General features: G+C 45.3%; 1 protein-coding gene across 2 annotated transcripts in view; it reads right to left on the bottom strand.

Moving 5' to 3' along the window:
• Positions 1-21,472, bottom strand: part of tmem104 (transmembrane protein 104) — a 286,532-nt gene that overhangs the window by 230,318 nt on the left and 34,742 nt on the right. For both annotated transcript variants that reach the window (XM_072483238.1, XM_072483239.1), the window contains exon 4: positions 18,663-18,747. In XM_072483238.1, the coding sequence (XP_072339339.1) occupies positions 18,663-18,747 (85 nt within the window). The remainder of the gene's footprint in view (positions 1-18,662; positions 18,748-21,472) is intronic.

Raw genomic sequence — 21,472 nt, 5'->3', positions numbered from 1 at the left:
ATCACATATTTGTTAGAATGCAGATTCTGAATGGAGCCCACTGCTCTCAGGCTTGGGAGTGAAGTCCTACTCCCACTCTTGCACTTGTAGATTTCCCCCCCTCTCCCCCCGCTGATTTCACCAACTTGAGTGACAACGCACTCTCTCTCGTCAACTTGGAAGTCAAGTCTCACGTCATAATTGAGGTACAGGCTAATGTATATTTGAAGAAAAGCGAGAGCGAGAGTCCAACGAGCACTGGAATAATCAAGACCGGAATTCCATTTTGTATATAACAATGGAGAACAGAATTATGCAAGTGTGCTCAAACCAATGTTCTATTCAAGTTTAATAAAGTCACTGGTAATTTTATTCCTCTGGAAAGAAGCTTGTATTGTTTGCTTTAATGGCCTTTTTAAACTGGTTAATTTTATTGATTTAGGAATCGGTGCTCCTTTATCCTTCCATTCCCCCACATTGTATTCCATTGAGAATATGGCCTCCTATTCTTCCTACCAAAATTCATGTCATTGGCCAACGACAAACCAATTCTGCAAGTTTGTCAATGCCTTCTACAATTTATTGCAGCATTACTCAGTATTGACCATACCTTCCATCATCACTTTTCCAAAATTATATAGTAATTGCAAGAAAGCTTTCAAGCATTATGTAATTTTCGGGTTGGCGGATTGCAACAATTGGAGTGCCACAAGGCTCAGTGCTTGGTCCTTAGTTATTTACTATTTATATTAGTAACTTTGATGAGGGGAATAAACATAATATATCCAAATTTGCTGGTGACACAAAGTTAAGTGGGGAAGTGAGTGATGAGGGGGATGCAAAGAGACAGCAAAAGGTTGCAAGTTGGTGTACAATGCGGGAAATGTGAATTATAGTAAATGTTGTTATGCAGTGGAGTTTAAGTGCCCTTTTGCACTAATCAAAGTTAACATAGGGATATAAACAAACAATAGGATGGCAAAATGGTATGTTAGCATTTATTGCAAACGAGTTGGCATAAAGAGCAAGGAAGTCTCGTTACAATTGGGGCTTTGGTGAGATGTGCTGTCTAATTTTGGCCTCCTTACTCAAGGACATATTTGCCTTAGAGGGGTTTCATTCAATTGATTCCTGAGGTGAGGAGATTGTCCAGGGAGGAGAAATCAAGTCGATTGGACCGACATTCAACATAGTTTAGAAGAATGAGGAAGTATCGCATCAATGTAAAGTTCTAAAGGGCTTGGTAAGAGAGATCCCGAGAGACAGTCTCTCTTACCTGGCAATTCTAGAGCTGGAGATTCATAGTACCAGGATAAGAGACTGACTGTATAAGACAAAGGGGAAGAATAATATCTTCACTCCTGGTTGTAAATCTTCAAAATTCTCTATCAAGGGCTTTCGATGATTAGTTGAGCATATTAAAGACAGAGATCAATAGATATTTGGGGGATATTAAAAGGGAGTCAAGGGGTAGTGTGGGAGAAGGGCATTTAAGTGGAGTTAAGGTAGATCAGCCAAGATCTGACTGAATGGTGCTACAGGTTTGAAGGGCCTTCTCCCATTTTAGTTCTTCCAGAATTCTTTATTTAATCTTAAATTGACTCTTTGATAAAATATTGATGGAGCAAAAGATCAATAAAAGTTATATTAGGGATAAGAGTCATTCAGAAGCTTGTGTCTACATTGAAAATTCTAAATTTCAAATGTCATTCTGAACACTTAGTCTGCAATGATATTTATATATAAAATCAACAGTTGAATGATGTTTTTCAATCACACACCTCTGATAAAACCCTACTAACAACAGTTGCAATGTTACAGGGTGATTAGAATTTCTAAAGAGAAAATGTTCATCATCAAGGATCTAGTTTCTCCACTGGAAAAACATACAAATCTGAGGAAAATTATGGAGAGGCAGAAGTAGCATTGTGGTATTGTCACTGCACTCAATCTAGAGACCCAGGTTAATGCTCTGGGGACAGGCTCGAATTAGAGTTCAATAATAATTTGGAATTTTAGTCAATTGTGTTTAAAAAACACCCTTCTCATTCATTAATGTCCTTTAGAGAAGGAAACCTGCCATTCTTACCCAGTCTGGTTGACATGTGACTCCAGACCCAAAGCAATGTGGTTGACTCATAACTGCCCTCTGAAATGTGGTCCAACAAGCCACAGTTCAAGGGCAATTAGTTGCATAAGGGCATCAGAATGCATCAATGGAAGAGTCGGTGCTCAGTAAATCGACAGATGGCGGTTGGAGATGCGGGGCTTTTGCATGGAGAAAAAAATGATTTGCCGAGCTCAATGTTGAGTCCAGAGGGCTGCAACATGCAGAGATGAGGTGCTGCTTGTCTAATTTGCGTTGGGTTTCACTGGAGCATTGTAGCAGGCATGGGCATGAGGACAAGATGCGGAGCAGAAATGGCCAGCAACAGGAAGGTTGGGGGTCATGTTTGTGGCCCGAGTGAAGGTTTTCGGCAAAGCAGTCACCCAGTCTGCAGTTAGTCTCCCCAACGTACAGCCTACAGCATTGGGAGTGCAATTACAGTAGATCAAATTGGAGCAGGTTCAAGGGAAATGTTGCTTCACCTCAAAGGAGCGTTTGGGGCCTTGAATAATGAGGGAGGAAGTGGTGATGGGGCAGATGGTGTTGCACCTTCCGGGGGACGGGGTGGAATGTGTTGTGGTGGTATCATGCTGGAGTTGGTAGAACTGGCCAAGGACGATCTTTTGAATGCGGAGGCTGGTAGGGTGGCAGGTGAGGGCAAGGGGTACCCCTAACATGGTTCTGGGAGCGAGGGGAAGTGATGCAGTAAATGGGTCAAACCCAATTGAGCATCCTGAAAAGAAACTGGTTAAGGAAAACACAGGCATGTCAGAAGTATCATTGAAACGGATGTGACGGAGGCAGAGGAAGCAGGGCGAGCAGAGCTGTAGTCGAGGTAGCTGTGGGAGTCTGAGCTGGTGAAAGAACATTGGGGCAGTCTGTCATTGCAAATGGAGACAGAGTGGTCAAGGAAGGGAAGTGCCGGAGATGGACCATATGAAGGAGAGAAGGGTGTTTTCAGGATTTATATTTGCATTGGTAAACATTAGAAATAAGGTATAGCTAAGTGTGCTTAATTTAATGTTTCTATACCTGGAAGGGGAAAACCTATATTTAGATTAAGGCTGGACAATGATGTATGTGTGTGTGGGGGTTGGTTCCAATTCCAAATGGGTTTCTTGTGCTTAGAGGGGGCCACGACATGAAGAGTAAGTAAACTAGTGGTTGTTTAACAACTGGGGCCCTGTAAGGTAGCAAAGCTTTTAATTTTTAGTTTAGCTAATTTAATGGCAGTTGGAGATACGTAGTGAGAGAAGGCAGCTCTTCCAGCTATGCTAGAAACAGTGGGTTTTAGAAGGCTAAAGGGGGAGCATCTCAGCTTTGCTAGAAGAAAAACCATGCTATGGAGTCATAGTTAAGAAAACAGATGCAGGAAATCTAAAGTGAAGGAAACAACGAAAAGAAGGGACGTTTCCATGACCTCTGGAGTTAACAAAACAAGAGGAAACTGGGAACCTGAGCTGATTGCTGTTCAGTAAAGTCAGAGTTGAAAAGGCACTGGATTGTGAGATGTCAGAAAGATATCTGGAGTGCCAAGGTTTGAAAGAAATTACTAGAGTTTGGGAGGCATTATTTGAAATAATGGTGAAAACTGGCAGCTGGACCTCAAGGGTTTGTGTTTAAGACAAAGGAAACCTGAATGGGGCGGTGATGGAAGCAGTGGAGGAAAAGCATAATTAAGAGATTGGAAAGTGTGACTTATAAAAGCAGAATTTGAAATTACTCATGTGGAAGCTGGAGATGAGCAAGACAAGGTAGCTCATTGTATAGGAATGATCTGGGGAGATTGAGAAATACAGACATTCACTTGGGTTCAAGGAGTGTGCTTAAAAAGGGACTGTGTGTATTAATGAGACCATTGTAGCTGAAGATGTACCTTGCAATCCATGTTCATCTTAAAATCTGTATGTAATTGTTAAGCTAAGGGGGCAGTAAAGGAGTATTTTATAATAATCCACCCTTTCATGTTTTTTTTCTTGTTAAAACTAATTAGCAGTCCTGTGACTGTTCCTCCACATTCAGCCTGGGTTCCATTTTGAAATCATCCTATCCAGTTACAACATCAACTGGGATCATAACGAAAAGGGTGCAAATTGGAATTTCCAGGTCCAGACAAAAGCAGGAAGTGTCACAAGTGTCAATGTGACGGAAAGAGAGTTGTGGAAACGGGCTTGAGTATGACTGGAACACAAAATGTTACGCATAACCCACAAAAAAATAGGCTAGGATGGCACGGTGGCACAGCGGTTAGCACTCCTGCCTACAGCCATGAGGACCCCGGATTGATCCTGGCCCTGGGTCATTGTGCAAACTCCACATGGACATTCTCCCCGTGTCTGCGTGGGTTTCACCCCCACAACCCAAGGATGTGCAGGTTAGATGGAATGGCCACGCTAAATTCGCCCTTACTTGGAAAAAATAATTGGGTATTTGAATTTAAAAAAAAAAAATTTTTTTTTAAAGCCCATGCAAGTACCATCTAGGCAAGAGTGATCATAACATGGAAAAATTTCATATTCTGTTAGAGGAATTTTGGGGTGTGAAACCAGTACTTTACTTCAATAAAGGCAATTACAAGGGTACGAAAAGGGAATTGGCTAAAGTAGACTTGGAAAAACAGGTTAAAGGCAAGGTGGTAAAGAAGCAGTGGCAGACATTTAAGCGTCAATTCATACCTATATTCCTCCAAGAAAGAAAGACCATCAGAAGGATAAATTTGTTACTACAGTGTAAGGATGGTATCTGATGTCAAATTGAAAGTTGCAACGAAGATACAAAGAGTCCGCAAACAGATATAGACAGATTGAATAGGAAAAGGTTTGGCAAATGGAATATAATGTGGTAAATGAAAGGTCACCCACTTTGGCAGGTAGAATAAGAATAAAAGAGGGGGGGGGGGGGGGAAGAGAAACGGCAGGAGGCCACAATTGAACCCCAAAAAAGTTAGCATGCAGGCAAGGCAAGTAATTAGGAAGAGAAAAGGAAAATCAAAGAGGGTGAATCCATGCAGAATGGCAATCCACTGGTAATTGCCACTTTGACAAAGTTATGGGGCAATGCATTTCAGAACATTGGCTGGTTCCAAATGATTTCTGGGTTATTTATACATCAAATGAGATGGCAAACTGGTGACTAAAGCAACATTTTTCTGCATAAAAGCTAGTCAAATTTGCTTGCTGCGCATAAACAATCAATGTAAGATCACATGTGAAGCGTGAAAAAGGCACTGTCGCTGAACTGAAAGTCATTGCTCAAAATCAAGGAAGGCGCTATGCAAGGATCTATTGCACAAAGAACGGGGCTCAGTGAATCCAAGCTTCATGAGCAGCTTAAAGAAGAGATGATGGATGAAGGAGTCAAGCAAGAAAGACTCTGAAATATCAACAATCATCTCCTGTCAAGAACATATACACATGGTTCATCCAGCAGGGAGACCGCTTGTATAAAATTCTGTTCTTCAAGCTCAGGTGAAGTTTTATCAAGAAATTAATGGAAATGACAATGCAACAATTCAGGGTGCTGGCCGTGCACAGTTGTAGGAAGATTTCCCTATTTTTGTATTCCTCCCTCAGGCCACTCCTGGCTGCATCGGCACAGAGTAACTCAGCACAGAAGATAAATACATACCCCTTTTTAAAGTACTAACTGTAAAGATGGTGCGTAAAGAGACAATTTAAAGTGAGAAGTTCAGACATCAGGGGGTCAGAACGACAGGGGGAAACCCAATTTTGGAAGGAGGAAGAAAAAAAGTCGGAATGGCGGGGGGGGGGGGGGGGGGTCAGATTGGGTGGGATAGGACTAGGAAGGGGGCACCCACCTGGTGTCCTGTGCAAGGCTGTTTTTTTTTTAATGTTTTAATATAAAGTCATTACTTGGGAGTTAGAAGTAGCGTTCCCCCCCCCCCCCCCATTATAAAGTTAGAGGAAAGCTGGTAGAACTATCTGACATTAGTGATTTAATTCCTTTGTCAGATAGTTTCCAGGCTAAAATCTGAAGGGGAGGGTTCAGTGATGATACCTCTTAAAAACTGAATCGTTAGCATGCCACTGGAGTAGTTTTACAGAAGTTATTTTATTAAGGATTGAGATGAATTATAGGACTGAGTAATCATTATTAACTATTAAACATGTATTTTAGGACATTGCAGTAATAAGTAATCAAATGGGATTTAGGATAGTTAACTTGACCAAAAAGGATATTACTTCAGACATCTTGCCTTTGCGAAACAATTCAGGGTGCTGGTTCTGTTGTTCTGTTTCGCACAAACAATAAATGCAAGCAGCTGTCAGGATGAGGATCAATCATACGCTGCTTGCGATTCTATTGGGTGAAGTTTAAACACTGTTTGCAATTCTATTGGGTAAGTTAGCAGCTTCAGGGATTGGATCGCGTCCAACTGGGATGGCCTATTGATTTTTGAACATTGTTCAAGTACTGTGTTCGGGTCTTTCGGCAGAACAGGTCTCGGCCGATATCCAGTCTGTTCTCAGTGTGCACATAACAAGCTTGATTAAATAAGCCATCATTGTCCAGGTTGTCGTGTTTGTCCCTTATGTACTGAGCTGAGCCACAGGGAATGACCCCACGTGGAAGCTGACTCAATACACAGGTCTTGAAACCGCTCCTACATCAAAACATTGTGGGAACTTCCTACTGGGATTCTCTACTGCATCACTGGGGTACCCCGAAACGTGACGATGGGGAAACCAGGAAGTTATGGAAATGTTTGGGGCCATGTTATACTGAGTTCCTTGCTACAGTGGACCCCCTCCCCACGTACATCAATGCATCATGGGGAGTTCTATAGTCGGAACACAGCAGAAATCATCATAGAACTAGAGAAGTTTACAGTGCAAGCCAAAAGTAACTAAGTTCATGCAACTCTCTACCAGAGCAATTCAAAACTAATCATACCCAGCAGGAAAGGAGAAACATTAAAAATACCTCCCAGTTTAAATAGAAATTGGGAGGATCAATGACAGAGACCATGCATCTGATGACTTATCCTTAATAAACAACCAGTAATTGAAGACAACTAATCCTAAAACATGCAAAATGGCATTTGCAGCTCTGGTTTGCAAAGACAAATTTAATGCACCATATACCAAGTTGTGCATGGAAAATTCCATCAATTGTTGGAAATGATAAGAGGTTGTGGCAAACAGGGCAACAAGTTGGTGTCAGAAGTTTCAATTCAGATTATAAACTTTCTTGAGAAATGCATGGATTGACCACATATTTATAAAATGTCTTTAACAGAATTAAATAAGGAGCATGATAAACCAAATTATGCCACCGAGCCACAAAGGAAATTATGTCAGACGATCAAAGGTTTGGCCAGAGGTAGAACTAGAGAAGTTTACTCTCATGTTTATTCGCCCCATGAAGTATTGATGTACGAGGGGGGGGGGGGGGGTCACTGTAGCACGGTTCACTGTAGCACAGAACTCAGTATAACATGGCCCCTAACGTTTCCATAACTTCCTGGTTTCCTCATCGTCGCGTTTCGGGGTACCCCAGTGACGCACGAGGGAATCCCTGTAGGAAGTTCTCACAAGGTTTTACCCTGGAAACTATTGCTTTAAGTGCCTTAAAGGCGGTAGACAGGTGGAGAGGTGGAGATATTTTGGGAGAGCTGTGGGGCTGGAGGAATTATAGAAATAGGGAAGCGCGAGGCCATGGAGTTATTTGAAAACAAGGAGGAAAAGGTTTTAAATCAAGAGATTGCTTGACCCAAGAGTCAGTGTAGGCCAGGAAGCACTGAGGCATTGTGGGAATGGGACTTGGCGAGAGTCAAGGCACAGGCAAACTTTTGGATGACCTCAAGTTTAGAGGGTGAAATGTGGGAGACCAGTCAGAAGTGCATTGAAATGGTAGAGTGTAACAGATAACAAAGGCGTGGATGACATTATGAAAGTGAAAACAAGACGGACTTGGGTGAGGATTTAAATAAGTCAGATGAATACAGAATTTAAGGCAAATTAATGATGTGGCCAATCTAGTTTTCAGTTTATTTGGTAGTTTGGACAGACTCGCCAATATATATATGGGGTTGTGTTGGGGTCATCACTGTGCTTCAGTCAAGGTGGGGCAGAGCAATTCAAAGCAAATGGGGATCTCTCATGAGGGTCAACAAGGAGTACATTAAAAAAGGCAATTCAGGAGTGTGGTAGTCTGTGTTAGGAGGATTACGGTACCTAGTAATGCCGGAATACCATTGGTCGCGAATGTACTTGTTCCATTGGGTAAGCTTGCATGTTAGCTCCGCCTTGTAAGGCAGGGTATAAGAGCCCGTGCTGCACATTTTAATTCCTCATTGGTGAAGAACTTCTTCCAAAATTTCATGACTATATTTGTGGCTTAGTTTTGAACTCTCCATCTCTATTTACTTTCTGTATTCAAACTATTATTCAGTGAATCGGTATTTTTCCCACAAAAACATTATCCATAGGGTTTTGAAATCTTCTGCAGAGCAAAAGAGATCTTCTAATGGAAAATGTAACTGCACTTCTGACAAAGGTCAAACAGCTGGAGGATTTACCTTTAGAATCAAGAACTGATAGATTAGGAGTTGAGGCAAGGTACTGCAAGAAAACAAATCATTCTTATTGTGCAACACCATCCCCTATGCAGCAAGTACACAGTTTGTACATATACAACTAGCTCTCTTTCCAAAGATGCAATCAAATAAATCCGGGCCAAACTTGCGGCAGTGCACAGTAATGCACACCAAAGTGCTCTCAAATTCCTCCATCTCCATTGTGACTAAAGTCACTCAGCTCCATCAAATGCTCAATTCAGACAATTATTTCTGTATCAGCAACCTCAAGATTCAAAATGTCAAAGTATTTTTAGAAATCTTGATTTAAGATTGTATTGGCAATGCGTAGAGCACATGAAGGAAGTCAAAAAATACTTTAAAAACGTCACCATAACGGGAATGCCAGTTTTCCAAAACAGCTCTGCACAATTCAACATCTCACAAATATTCTGAGTAGAGATCGGTTTGCGGTCGGCTCTCCACACCTGCACTTACAGAATGCACAAACTGGCCAACTCTTTTGGTAAAAGATCGATACCAATGCTCTTGGTCATGTTTTCCTCAAAAGAAGTGATTGCTTTTTCATTGATGGAGGAGGCTGCGATGAAAGTGCTTTGCCCATCTTCCTAGAATTTGGGCTTTGGGAGAATGACCTTTTCGGTACCGAGGATTGGAGTTGAACCAGTAGCCTGGGGTTGGTGGACAGATTTCAGAGCATTGCAGAGTATTCCCTGGGGGCGTCTAGGGGGGTAGATCTTGATGCTTAGTTTTAAAGTTAAGACTGTGGTTAGGCCAGCAGTCAGCATCATTCATGGTTTTGTTACATGCACATGCTGCCTGGTGGGGACGGAGTAGCCATCTGGGATGGCCACTTCCCGATTACAAAATGGACACTTTGCAAAGATTGCAGGGAAAATGGACAATACTGAGAAAGCAAGCAGGTGCAGGGTTTGTCTGTTGATTGGAGCCATAGCTCCCAGACAAGACTGATATTGCAAAACCATTACCATACTAATAAGCCATCCCCGGGGACAAGAGAGAAACATTTAAGTAAACGATACCAAGTCAGACACCCCGGCACTAGGAGACGAGAACAAAGCAGGCCAACGGCCACCTAGGACACGCCCAGCCATCAGGGCACCCACCCCTCTATTGGAGGAAATCAATAGGAAGATTAGGAAACAGCCCAATTAATTGGGGCCAAGTTAAAGGCCCTCCCAAAAGTTTTTGGGTATAAGAAGAATCCCCCAAGAGAAAATCGCTCTCTTGGCTCCAGCTCTCATCGAGGAGAGACCTGCCCAACAGCAACATCAGAACAAGTAAGTCCAAGGTCAACGCACACGACGAGACAGACGCTCTTAGCTGTTATTCCGTACCAGTTCGACCCCAGCAGCCTCAGAACCGAACAACGGCCATTGTTCCTCTGACCGAGTGGGCGCCTGAAGCTAAGTACAGGCTTTAGCAGTAGTGATAGTTTAGTTTGTTGAGTTGTATGCATGAGTATATTTGATGGTGTGTAGGTAAATGAGCATTTGAGTTTGAACTTACTAACTGGTGTATCGAGTCTTTGATCAGTCTTCGGTTCTGAACCTTGCGGCGGTATTGAGATATACCTGGCGACTCGAGCAAAACTTAATTAGAATTAAGGAAGGCCGCCATCTTCAGAGCCAAATTAAGAGAAACACAATTAGCAACAACGGTCGATTAGTTGTCAATGCATTGAATGGGCTGCATCCAATACATCTTGCTGCAACCCGAGAGGTGGAAAACTGTTAGTAAGAGCTCAATCTCAACACATATTTTCAGCAAGAGACTGGATCTGGATCTGGGGATGAGGTGGCTCAAGTGTATTAAGGTTTAGTAGGGGAATATTTATGGTTCAGTGGTCATAACAGAAGGTTTTGGTTAACGATGGGAAAGGACAGGGAGCAAATAACAGAAAATCACAGAATTAGAAAAGTGTTATCAGTGAGATGCAAAAGGATCCGGCCCAGGAAAACTGGAATTAGATTGTCAAATGAAACTGCAGCTCAATAATGGGTTGCCTTTAAAAAGATGATTTGGGTCCAGTCAAGGCACATTCCCACAAGAGGCACAGTAGGAGAAGCAAAGCCAGAACTCCCCAAATGACAAAAGAGGAAGAGAGCAATATAAAGCAGAAAAAGGAGTGTATGACAGATGTTCAGTTCATTTACATGTGGGCAATAGCCGGAATATTGAAAGTTCAGGAAGTGAAAAAGAAAAAGACAAAGGGCACGTCAGAGGAGATTGGCAGAAAATCCGAGACAAAGGGCACGCATGAGGACACTGGCAGCTAACATGAAGGGGACTCCAAAGGTCTCCTACAGATATATAAATAATCAAAGAATGGTAAAAGGAGGCTGATGAGGGACTAAAAAGGGTATTGCACAAGGAGCCAGAGGATACGGCTGATGAACTTGATAAGTACTTTGCATTTTCTTTGCCAAAGAAAATATAGCTGCCAAAGTCAATGAAAGCAGAGGTAGTCAAGATAATGGTTGGGTTAAAAATTGAGACGACGGACTTCCGGTGGCAGCTATGAGGGAGTAAGTTGCGCATTTGGTGTCTCTCGCTCCGGTCAGGCTGTTAGACCTTTTCCCCAGACTTTTTCGAACTTGAGCGCTGGAGGGGAAAACAACAGCACTGTAGATCTGGACCCATGCCGAGTTGAATGGATTTGAGTAGAAGGGAGCAAAAACAGGCAAAGAAGGGGCTGAACAAAGGTAGTGTGGAAGTTCAAGTGGGAGGAAAGATGGACGACGAACGGACCACGGAACAGACGGTCCAGACAGCACTGGCCTTCATGCTGAAGGTCATGAACGAGAGCTTTGCAGCACTGAAGCAGGATAATTTGGAACCGTTTCAGAAGGCGGTGGAGCGACTAGACCAAAGGCTGGACGCCCAGGATAAGGTGGTCAGGCATTGAAGAAGACAGTGGAGGAGCAGGCGGATTTCCAAACTGTAGCGGACGTGGAAATTAGAAAGTTGAAGGAGCAACAATCAAGGCTGATGGACAGGCTGGAGGACCTGGAAAACAGGTCTCGCCGGCAGAATCTGAGAATCATTGGGCTCCCGGAGGGGGCTGAGGGAGTGGATGCCACAGCATACGTGGCAGACATGCTGCAGAAGCTGGTGGGGGATGATTTCTTCCCGCGTCCGTTGGAGCTGGACAGGGCACACAGAGTGCAGGCAAGGCAGCCGCGAGGAGTGGGGCCCCCCGGGCGATGGTGGTCAGGTTGCATAGGTTCGTGGACAAGGAGCCGGTTCTATAGTGGGCCAAGAACATGAAGAGCTGCTTATGGAACAACAGTGTCCTGCGCATCTATCAGGATCGGAGCCAGGAGGTGGCCAGAAGGAGCGCAGCCTACAGACAAATTAAAGAGATCCGGTTTAAAAAGGTCAAGTTCGGGCTACTTTTTCCGGCGCGGCTTTAGGTCACATACCAGGCGCAGTAACATTATTTTGACGAGCCGGAGGAAGCGATGGACTTCGCTAGGGGGCATGGACTGGTGCCGAACTGAGGACCCCTGGCCTCAAGTTAGAGTGTTTCAAGGGATGTTGGCATTGGTTTGTGGATTGCCCTTAGTGTTAGCGATGTCGTTCGGCATGTTCTTTTACTTAAAATTTGGGGTGTTCTTGTGTTTGTTTTTGCCGGTTTGAAAGTTTTAAAGTTAAAGCCAAAGTCATAGTTAAAGGTTAAGTTATTGGGTGCTGGGGGCTGTACGGGTTCTTTTTGATATTTTTCTGGCAATGTTGGGAGGGGGGGGGGGGTTGGTAACACAGTTTGAATTGCACTATTGTGGGGACGAGCTTGGTTCTTTGTTTGTTTTCTCTCTGTTTCGGTCCCAGAGAGATTGCTCGAACAGGGCTGTACTGGGGAAGTGGTGTTGATGGGCGGGGTGGGGGGACGACATTAGGTGGGAGACATGGTGACGCCGGAGTTGAGAGTCACCAGACTAGCTGCTTTGAGCTAGGTGGGGCGGGTCCATATGTTTTGGTCATGCCCGGCTGTGATTGTTCTGGAGAGGGGTGGCCGGTCCATATGTTCTGGAGAGGGGTGGCGGGAGCAATATCTCAGGTGGTGAAAGTCCGGGTCAAGCCAAGCTAGGGGCTAGCAATATGCGGAGTAGTGGACAAACCGGGAGTGCAGGAGGCGAAAGAGGCCAGTATTCTGGCCTTTGCGTCCATAGTAGCCCGGCGAAGGATCTTGCTAATGTGGAAGGAGGCGAAGCCCCCCAGCCTGGATAAATGATATGGTTGGGTTCATAAAGTTGGAGAGGATTAAGTTCACCCTGAGGGTCTGCACAGGGGTTCTACAGGCGGTGGCAACCGTTCCTAGACTATCTCACGGAGCGTTAGAGGAAGGTCCCTGGGGGGGGTGGATGAGCAAGAGATAACATGAAGAGTCGGGGAAACTGGCACGTACGGGAGAGAGCCAGTGTACAAAGCTATGTAAATATGCTTTTTTGCCATATATATCTTGCTCCGCGCGATTTCTCGTTTCTTTTTTTTTGTTACCAGGGAGGGGGGGGGTGTTATTGTTTGTAAGGGAGAAAAATTGTGTTAAAAACTTTAATAAATATATTTAAAAAAAAAAAAAAAAAAACAGGTTCAATGAGGTGGGCAGCACAGTTGCGGATGGGGGTGGTAGATTTCTCATGGTCCGGGGTAAGCTGGAGGGGGCGAGGGTGGTCCTAGTGAATGTCTACGCTCCAAACTGGGATGATGTAGATTTCATCAAAAGGTTGCTGGGGAAAATCCCTGACTTGGATTCGCACAAGCTGATTATGGGTGGGGACTTTAATACAGTCCTTAATTCCGACCTGGATCGGTCGTGCTCCAGAACGGGCAGGGTCCCGGCAATGGCAAGTGAACTGAGGGGGTTCATGGAATTAATGGGGGGATAAGACCCCTGGAGAATCAGTCGGCCGAGTTCTCGTTCTATTCACATGTTCACAAGGTTTATTCTCGTATTGACTTCTTTATTATGAGTAGGGACATTGGAGGGGGTGAGGGATACAGAATACTCGGCGATCACTATTTCGGACCATGCTCCACATTAGGTCGACCTACAGGTCTGCAAAGAAAGTTACCAGCGCCCGCAATGGAGGTTCGAGGTGGGATTGTTGGCAGATGAGGGGGTGTGAGAGAGAGTGGGGAAATGCATGCAGAACTACCTGCAGGTCAACGATACAGGGGAAGTCTCAGCAGCGGTGCTCTGGGAGGCGCTAAAGGCGAAAGGGGAACGGATCTCAATCCGAGCCCATATGGACAGAACGGACAGGGCAGAGATGGACAGACTGGTTCAGGAGATGATACGGACGGACAGAGAATATGCGGAGTCCCCGAGGGCAGAGCTACTTAGGGAACGACGGAGACTGCAGGCAGAGCTGGGGGCTCTGTCCACTGGGAAGGCCGTAGAGCAGCTCAGAAAGGCAAGGGGTGCGGTGTATGAGTATGGGGAGAAAGCCAGCAGAATGCTTGCACAGCAACTTAGGAAGAGTGAGGCGGCCAGGGAAATAGGGACGGTAGTGGACGGGGCAGGGAGCCGGGTTGGAGACCCAGCAGGATTGAACAGGGTATTCAGGGACTTTTACAGCAAGCTGGATACCTTGGAAACCCCCCATGGGGCCGGAGGGGATGAGGCACTTCTTAGATGGGCTGACCTTCCCAAAGGTGGGCAGGGGGATGATAGTGGGGCTGGGGGCCCCGATTAAGGCTGAAGTAGTAATGGGGGGCCTGAAGGCCATGCAGTCGGGTAAAGCCCCGGGGCCGGACGGTTATCCAGTGGAGTTCTACAAAATGTTCCCGGGGATAGTAGGGCCGGTGCTGATTAGGGTGTTTAACGAGGCGAGGGACAATGGGGTGTTACCCCCGACGATGTCGCAAGCCACCATCGCGCTGCTATTAAAACGGGATAAAGATCCGGAAGCCTGAGGGTCCTATAGGCCAATCGCCTTGATTAATGTTGACGCTAAACTACTGGCGAAGATCCTGGCATCCAGAATCGAAGACTGTGTACCGGATGTGATTGTGGAGGACCAAACGGGGTTTGTAAAGGGCAGGCAGCTGGTATCCAACCTCAGAAGGCTACTCAATGTGATTATGATGCCCGCGGAGGGCAGAGAGGTTGAGGTAGTGGTGGCAATGGATGCCGAAAAGGCTTTTGACCGGGTGGAGTGGGACTATTTATGGGAGGTGCTGGGACCGTTTGGGTTTGGGGAAGGCTTTGTGGACTGGGTTAGACTGCTAGATCAGGCCCTGGAGGCTAGTGTAAGGATGAACAGGACAACATCTGAGCATTTTCAACTATACCGTGGGACAAGACAGGGGTGCCCCCTCTCTCCATTGCTGTTTGCCTTGGCCATTGAACCGCTGGCAATTGCTCTGAGAGCGGCAAGGGGATGGAAGGGAATGGTCGCGGGGGGGGCGGGGGGGGTTTAGAACACAAGGTCTCGCTCTACGCTGATGACCTGCTTTTATACGTGTCGGATCCAGTGGCAGGGATGGACGGGATTATGGAAATCCGAGGGGAATTTCGCTGGTTTTCGGGGTACAAGTTGAACATGGCAAAGAGCGAGGTGTTTGTGGTGCAGGCGAGGGGTCAGGAGAATAGACTGAGGGAGCGACTGTTTAGGCTGGCTGGGGAAAGTTTTAGGTATTTAGGGATACGAGTGGCACGGGACTGGGGCAGGATGCATAAGTTGAACTTGTCTAGGCTGGTGGAGCAAATGAGGAGCGAGTTTCAGAGATGGGATACGCTCCCGCAGTCACTAGCGGGGAGAGTACAGACGGTGAAGATGACGATCCTCCAGAGATTTCTGTTTATTTTTCAGTGTCTCCCTATTTTCATTCCGCGGTCCTTCTTTAAAAGGATCAATAAAATCATCCTGGGATTTGTTTGGGCGGGGAAGTCCCCGCGGGTAAAGAGGGGGATGCTGGAACGGAACCGTAGCGAGGGGGGACTGGCGTTGCCGAACCTCAGCAACTACTACTGGGGTGGCCAACATAGCCATGATAAGGAAATGGATGGTGGGTACGGGGTCAGTTTGGGAGCGGGGGAGGCTGCTTCGTGCAGGGGCACCAGCTTGGCAGCCCTGATCACGGCTCCTCTGCCGCTCCCGCCGGCCAGGTACTCTCACCAGCCCTATAGTGGTGGCAGCTCTGCGGATTTGGGGCCAATGGAGGAAGCATGCGGGGGAAGTAGGAGCATCGGTCTGGTCCCCAATATGCGACAACCACCAATTTGTCCCAGGGAAGATGGACGGCGGGTTTAGAGCGTGGCAGAGGGCCAGGGTGGGAAGGATGGGCGACTTCTTCCTGGAAGGGAGCTTCGCGAGCATGAGGGCGCTGGAGGAGAAGTTTGGGCTGGCAAGGGGAAATGACTTTCGGTACTTGCAGGTGCGGGATTTTGTACATAGACAGGTCCCGTCCTTTCCACGCCTTCCACCAAGGGGGATCCAGGACAGGGTAGTTTCCAGGGGAGAGGTAGGAGAGGGGAGAGTCTTGGATATTTATAAGGAGCTTATGGGAGCGGAGGACACAGGGGCCGAGGAACTGAAAAACTCGTGAGAGAAGGAGCTTGGAGGAGAGTTGGAGGGAGGCGTATGGGCAGACGCTCCGAGGAGGGTAAACGCAACCGCATCATTTGCCAGGCTCGGCCTGATTCAGTTCAAGGTAGTTCACTGGGCCCACATGACGGTGGCCCGGATGAGTAAATACTTTGGGCTGGAGGACAAGTGCGCTAGATGGCGGGAGGACCAGCGACCCATGTCCACATGTTCTGGGCGACCCAAAACTCAGGGGGTACTGGCAGGGATTTGCGGACGTCATGTCCCGGGTACTGAAAACAAGGGTGGCGAATGGTCCAGAGGTGGCGATTTTTGGGGTGTCGGAGGACCCGGGAGTCCAGGAGGGGATAGAGGCCAACGTTGTGGCCTATGCTTCCCTGGTGGCCCGGTGACGAATACTGTTGGCCTGGAGGGACTCAAAGCCTCCAAAGACCGAAGTATGGCTGTCGGACATGGCAAGGTTTCCCAGGGGTCCACAGAAAAGCATTGATTGTGAAGACCTACTTTGAGAATAGTGATAACTTACAAGACAACAGACAAACTGGTGGAATGGGTGAACATATGGCAGGTGAAACTTAATTCTGGGAACTATGAGGAATTGCATTTTGCTTGAAGAATAAGAGGAGTCAATATAAAGCAAAGGGCACCTTTCTAAAGGGGATTCAGGAACTCCAATAGTGTAGGTATTTTACAGACTCTATGCTTCGAACACTTTCCTCAGTCTTTTGGCCCAGTTGGATTTTGTGTGAGGTGAAAGGCCAGTTGCCTTCCATATCGTGGGGCAGCACTGTAGCATTGTGGACAGCACAATTGCTTCACAGCTCCAGGGTCCCAGGTTTGATTCCGGCTTGGATCGCTGTGTGCGGAGTCTGCACATCCTCCCAGTGTTTGCGCGGGTTTCCTCCGGGTGCTCCGGTTTCCTCCCACAGTCCAAAGATGTGCAGGTTAGGTGGATTGGCCATGATAAATTGCCCTTAGTGTCCAAAATTGCCCTTAGTGTTGGGTGGGATTACTGGGTTATGGGGATAGGGTGGAGGTGTTGACCTTGGGTAGGGTGCTCTTTCCAAGAGCCGGTGCAGACTCGATGGGCTGAATGGCCTCCTTCTGCACTGTAAATTCTATGGTAATCTATGATATCCTGCTTTATGTCTTACGCTCCCATCAGCCCCATCCACACTGATCTACCGATTGCCATTTTTTTTTTTTTTTTTTATAAATGGACAGTAGGGGGCAATTTTCAATTTACTGCTGTAAAGATGACATTTTCTGCAACAGGCACCTAAGCGCAGTGGTTTTATATTTCAGCATAAAACTTGAAAACAACTCGATTTGCAGTGGCAAGAACAAAGAACAATACAGCACAGGAACAGGCCCTTCTGCCCTCCAAGCCTTTACCGGTCATGATGCCACCTTTGGTCAAAACCCACAAAGAACAAAATTACAGGTTGATGTTATAGTTAAATGTCAAACGTTTCAGCTCACTCATCATCAAAATATCCCCCAGGAGACATTTTGGAAAATCCAGCTGACCTCTCCTACCATAACACCACACCTCGGTAGAAAAAAATAGAACGCAAGAATATTTCTTAGATGGCGAGGTTGGAAGGCAGGTGTCCAAAGGGACTTGCAATATCCTTGTTCATGAGTCACTGAAAGTTCATCCTGTTCATGGCAGATAAGCAGTAAATACAAAAAGCTTCCCAATTTCTTTTTTCATGCATGCGATGTGGACATTGCTGGCTGGTCCAGAATTAATTGCCCATCCCCAATTACCCTTGAGAAGGTTGTGGCAGTGGTGGTGATGTGCTACCTTCCTGAACTGCATGCATTGTGGGAATACCCAGGGTTGTTGGAAGGGAGTTCCAGGTTTTTGAGCTGTCACTGGTTCAAATATGTGAAATGTATTTGCGTATCGGTCATATGTATATGGTGTCGTTTTTGGAAGGAATAGAATGCAAGCACAAAAAAAACTTCTATTAGATGACTACATCACAATGACAAGATTCAAAACCACTGAAATTATTTCATTGCAAATTGCAAGAAACTGAGCAGAGCTTAATAGAATAGTAGAATGCACATATATCATCCAATGATTAGAACTCAATTGTTGAAATTGAAAACCAAGCATTGTCTGGCACCTTTGAATCTGTCTATATATATATGTTTCTGGAACATACCTCTTCATTCACCTGAGGAAGGAGCAGCGCTCCGAAAGCTTGTGACATCGATACAAACCTGTTGGACTTGAACCTGGTGTTGTAAGACTTCTTACTGTGCTGAAATGATAGTTAGCTCTCACTAATGGACAACAGGGAATCAAGATACACATCCCCCAGCTTCAGTAACCAGGATGCAGAGACTCAAGATAACTCCAAGCAGGTTAGGTTAAAGTTGCCCCCGAGTATCACTCACTGCTCATCTACACGTCAAATCATGTACTTACTATTCTTTGCCCCTCCGTCCTTTTCCAGCGCAAGTGTGCATTGGCTGCTGCCATGGCCTCAATAACAAATGTTGTAGTCATATAACTGTAGGGGGGGAAAAAATGAAAGGCTGTCAGTCAGGGTCAATGAAAATTGGTTGCAATTCATTTTCTAAACAAACCATCGGACTAGAGCTTAACTGGATGTACAAATTCCACAACATTTATTACTCTGTAATTCATACCAGTCAATTAGAAATCATATTGTTAGCCCCTCAATTAAGGACAGGCTAAAAGATTAAATGTTGGATGGAAAATTGTAAACAAAAATCTACTCCAGCTTGCAAACAGCGCTTGATCACCAAGCACTCATTGTTCTTTCAGGAATTCTTCTTTGTCAAAATGTGCACAACATTCAGTGTGTTAAATTCAAATACTGTTGACAGTTTACCTCATATACAAACATTGATAACTCAAAGGCTTGCACAGAACCCCGATTGGATTTCAGAATTGGTGTGTTCAATCATTTACTGGATCGTTTACAACCAAGCATTGAGAAGTTAAAATTAATTATGGCTATGTCAGCTGATTCAAGCCCTCTGGTATGCCAAAGGAATTAAATGTAGAGATTTAACATTATTCATCAGCTCGACAGTCATCAAGATAAGCACTAACCTGCAATCACAAATCTGGAACAGAACAGGTCAAGCCATTCCACTCAATTCAAACAAACTGGGATATTTTCAAAATGATAGGTTTAATTCATTGACAGCTAGTCTTGACTGACATATACAGTTGTTTTAAGTCAGGCTTGAAAGGGCCACAATCATCTGTCATCCAGTAGACAGCTTGTAGCTGGCTGTCTTTGCTTAGTCCCCTAATCAGTGCAAAGCTGTCAGGCCAAGTTAGAGGGCTCCATTGCAAGGCAAAGACGTGAAAAAAGTGAACATGCTTCAAGGTCAGTGCTGCGTTGGTGTCAGCGTGACAGAGGCATCTTTTTTTGACATCAAATAAATGATACTTATAAGAAGGGCTAAATTTCATGTTTACACTGAGCACTGCTCTTTTTACCGATTTAGTGTTAAATAAATTTGATTCAGGTTAGTGGCCCCAGAGATGAGACTGTGGTGACACTGATCATATTCCAGTTAACTGGATTAATACCTATGGAATAGGTGTCGCTGTTCAACACCTAGTTCTCATCATGTTCATCTAGGTATTGGGAAAGACAAACAAAGCAAACATCGCAAATACAAAAAAGGTCCTCAACTAGTTTGATGAAGCTATAGCCAAAGCAAACAAGATGTAGGGCATACTCAGAGAACAATCACAACATCCTTGTATAAAAGATGGATTAGACCCCAGTTAAAATACTGTGCACAATTTCGGTCTGCTCATATGGCAGTGGATATTGTGGCTTTGGAAAGATTGTAGAGGGCAAGACGATCAATTCAATTGAAAGCACAGCAAATACCTACATAAATGCAATAAATTGGGTGCTTATATTTGGAGATTGCAATTACACTTTAGACTAAGTTTGACTGAAGTTTAGGAAATGATGGGATAGGGTTACAACCTCCCGAGAGTTAAAAGCAGAGCGCGCGACGTGGCCATTTTGAGTAAAACTCTGGATATTCCACCATCCCTGGAGTTGACAAGTGGTTGGACAATACAAAACAAGGAAAATGCCAAGAAAGCTGGAAGTGTTCTCATTTGATCAGAAAATATTATGAGGTGACCCAGACAAGGTCTTCAAAATTTAGAGGTGTGATGAACTGTTACTGTAATACTACCCTTGTCATCATGCAAGGTGATATCACCTTTAAGACCGGGCTTGGAACCCTGGGGAACTCCGCCTCCGGCTCCGCCCATCTGGGAGCCGTATAGAAGGGGCTGCCTTGTGAGCAGTGCAGCAGTTAGCACACGTCTCGGCACTCGTCTAGTTCTTAGTTTATTAAAACCTTCTTTACTGTTTACACTCTAAACGTCGTCGTTATTGAGGGTACCACAAGAGGATTGCTAACAAAGACAAAACTATTGATACAAAAGGCACAACAAAGACAACAATCAGAAAAGAGCACAAGGGCAAGAGAGTAAGCTGCTCAGGAAAACCTCAAGAGAAAGAAATGCAAGTAGAAGAGAAAAAGTGAGCACAATCAGAAAAAGAACAAGATTCCTCAACTGAAGTTGTATTTCATCAATATCAACCATCCACTTTGAATGATCTCAAACGTACCCACAACACACATCCCTTTCAATAATGGGAAGTAAAAACTTCAATCTTCAATTACATAAAGTTTAATTAAAAGGTGTGCAAAGTGGTTCAATCATAAAACTCTGCACAGTACTAAGTACACTGAAATATTTGCAAACAAGAGCAGCCAGCCACTTGTACAGCATTTTTGATTGTTTTTCTAAATATATAAAGGTGCTCCAGAGTTATAAAAAAAAACCATGGGACTTCCGGCATCAGCCACAAGCTGAGCGGTCGCACAAAAGCTGGCTCTCGTCTCGGAACCTAGGCTTTTCAACCCCACCAAATGGGTTAAAAATCCTCAAACAAAGACCCCAGCTATCGCAGTGCCAGCTAGAATGCCAAAGAACCAGTAAAACCAGTGAAAGGGAGACCCAAAAAAACACGGACAGGGAAGCCCACTTGGCAACATAGAACCGGCCATGGTTGACCCCACGGAACCGGCCATGGTTGACCCCACGGAACCGGCCATGGCTGACCCCACGGAACCGGCCATGGCTGACCCCACGGAACCGGCCATGGCTGACCCCACGGAACCGGCCATGGCTGACCCCACGGAACCGCCAGGCAATGATGG

Source organism: Scyliorhinus torazame, chromosome 18 (assembly GCF_047496885.1).
Source record: "Scyliorhinus torazame isolate Kashiwa2021f chromosome 18, sScyTor2.1, whole genome shotgun sequence".
Lineage (NCBI taxonomy): Eukaryota > Metazoa > Chordata > Chondrichthyes > Carcharhiniformes > Scyliorhinidae > Scyliorhinus > Scyliorhinus torazame.
Note: the sequence above shows the minus strand (reverse complement) of the source record. Positions and strands in the feature narration are given on the sequence as shown.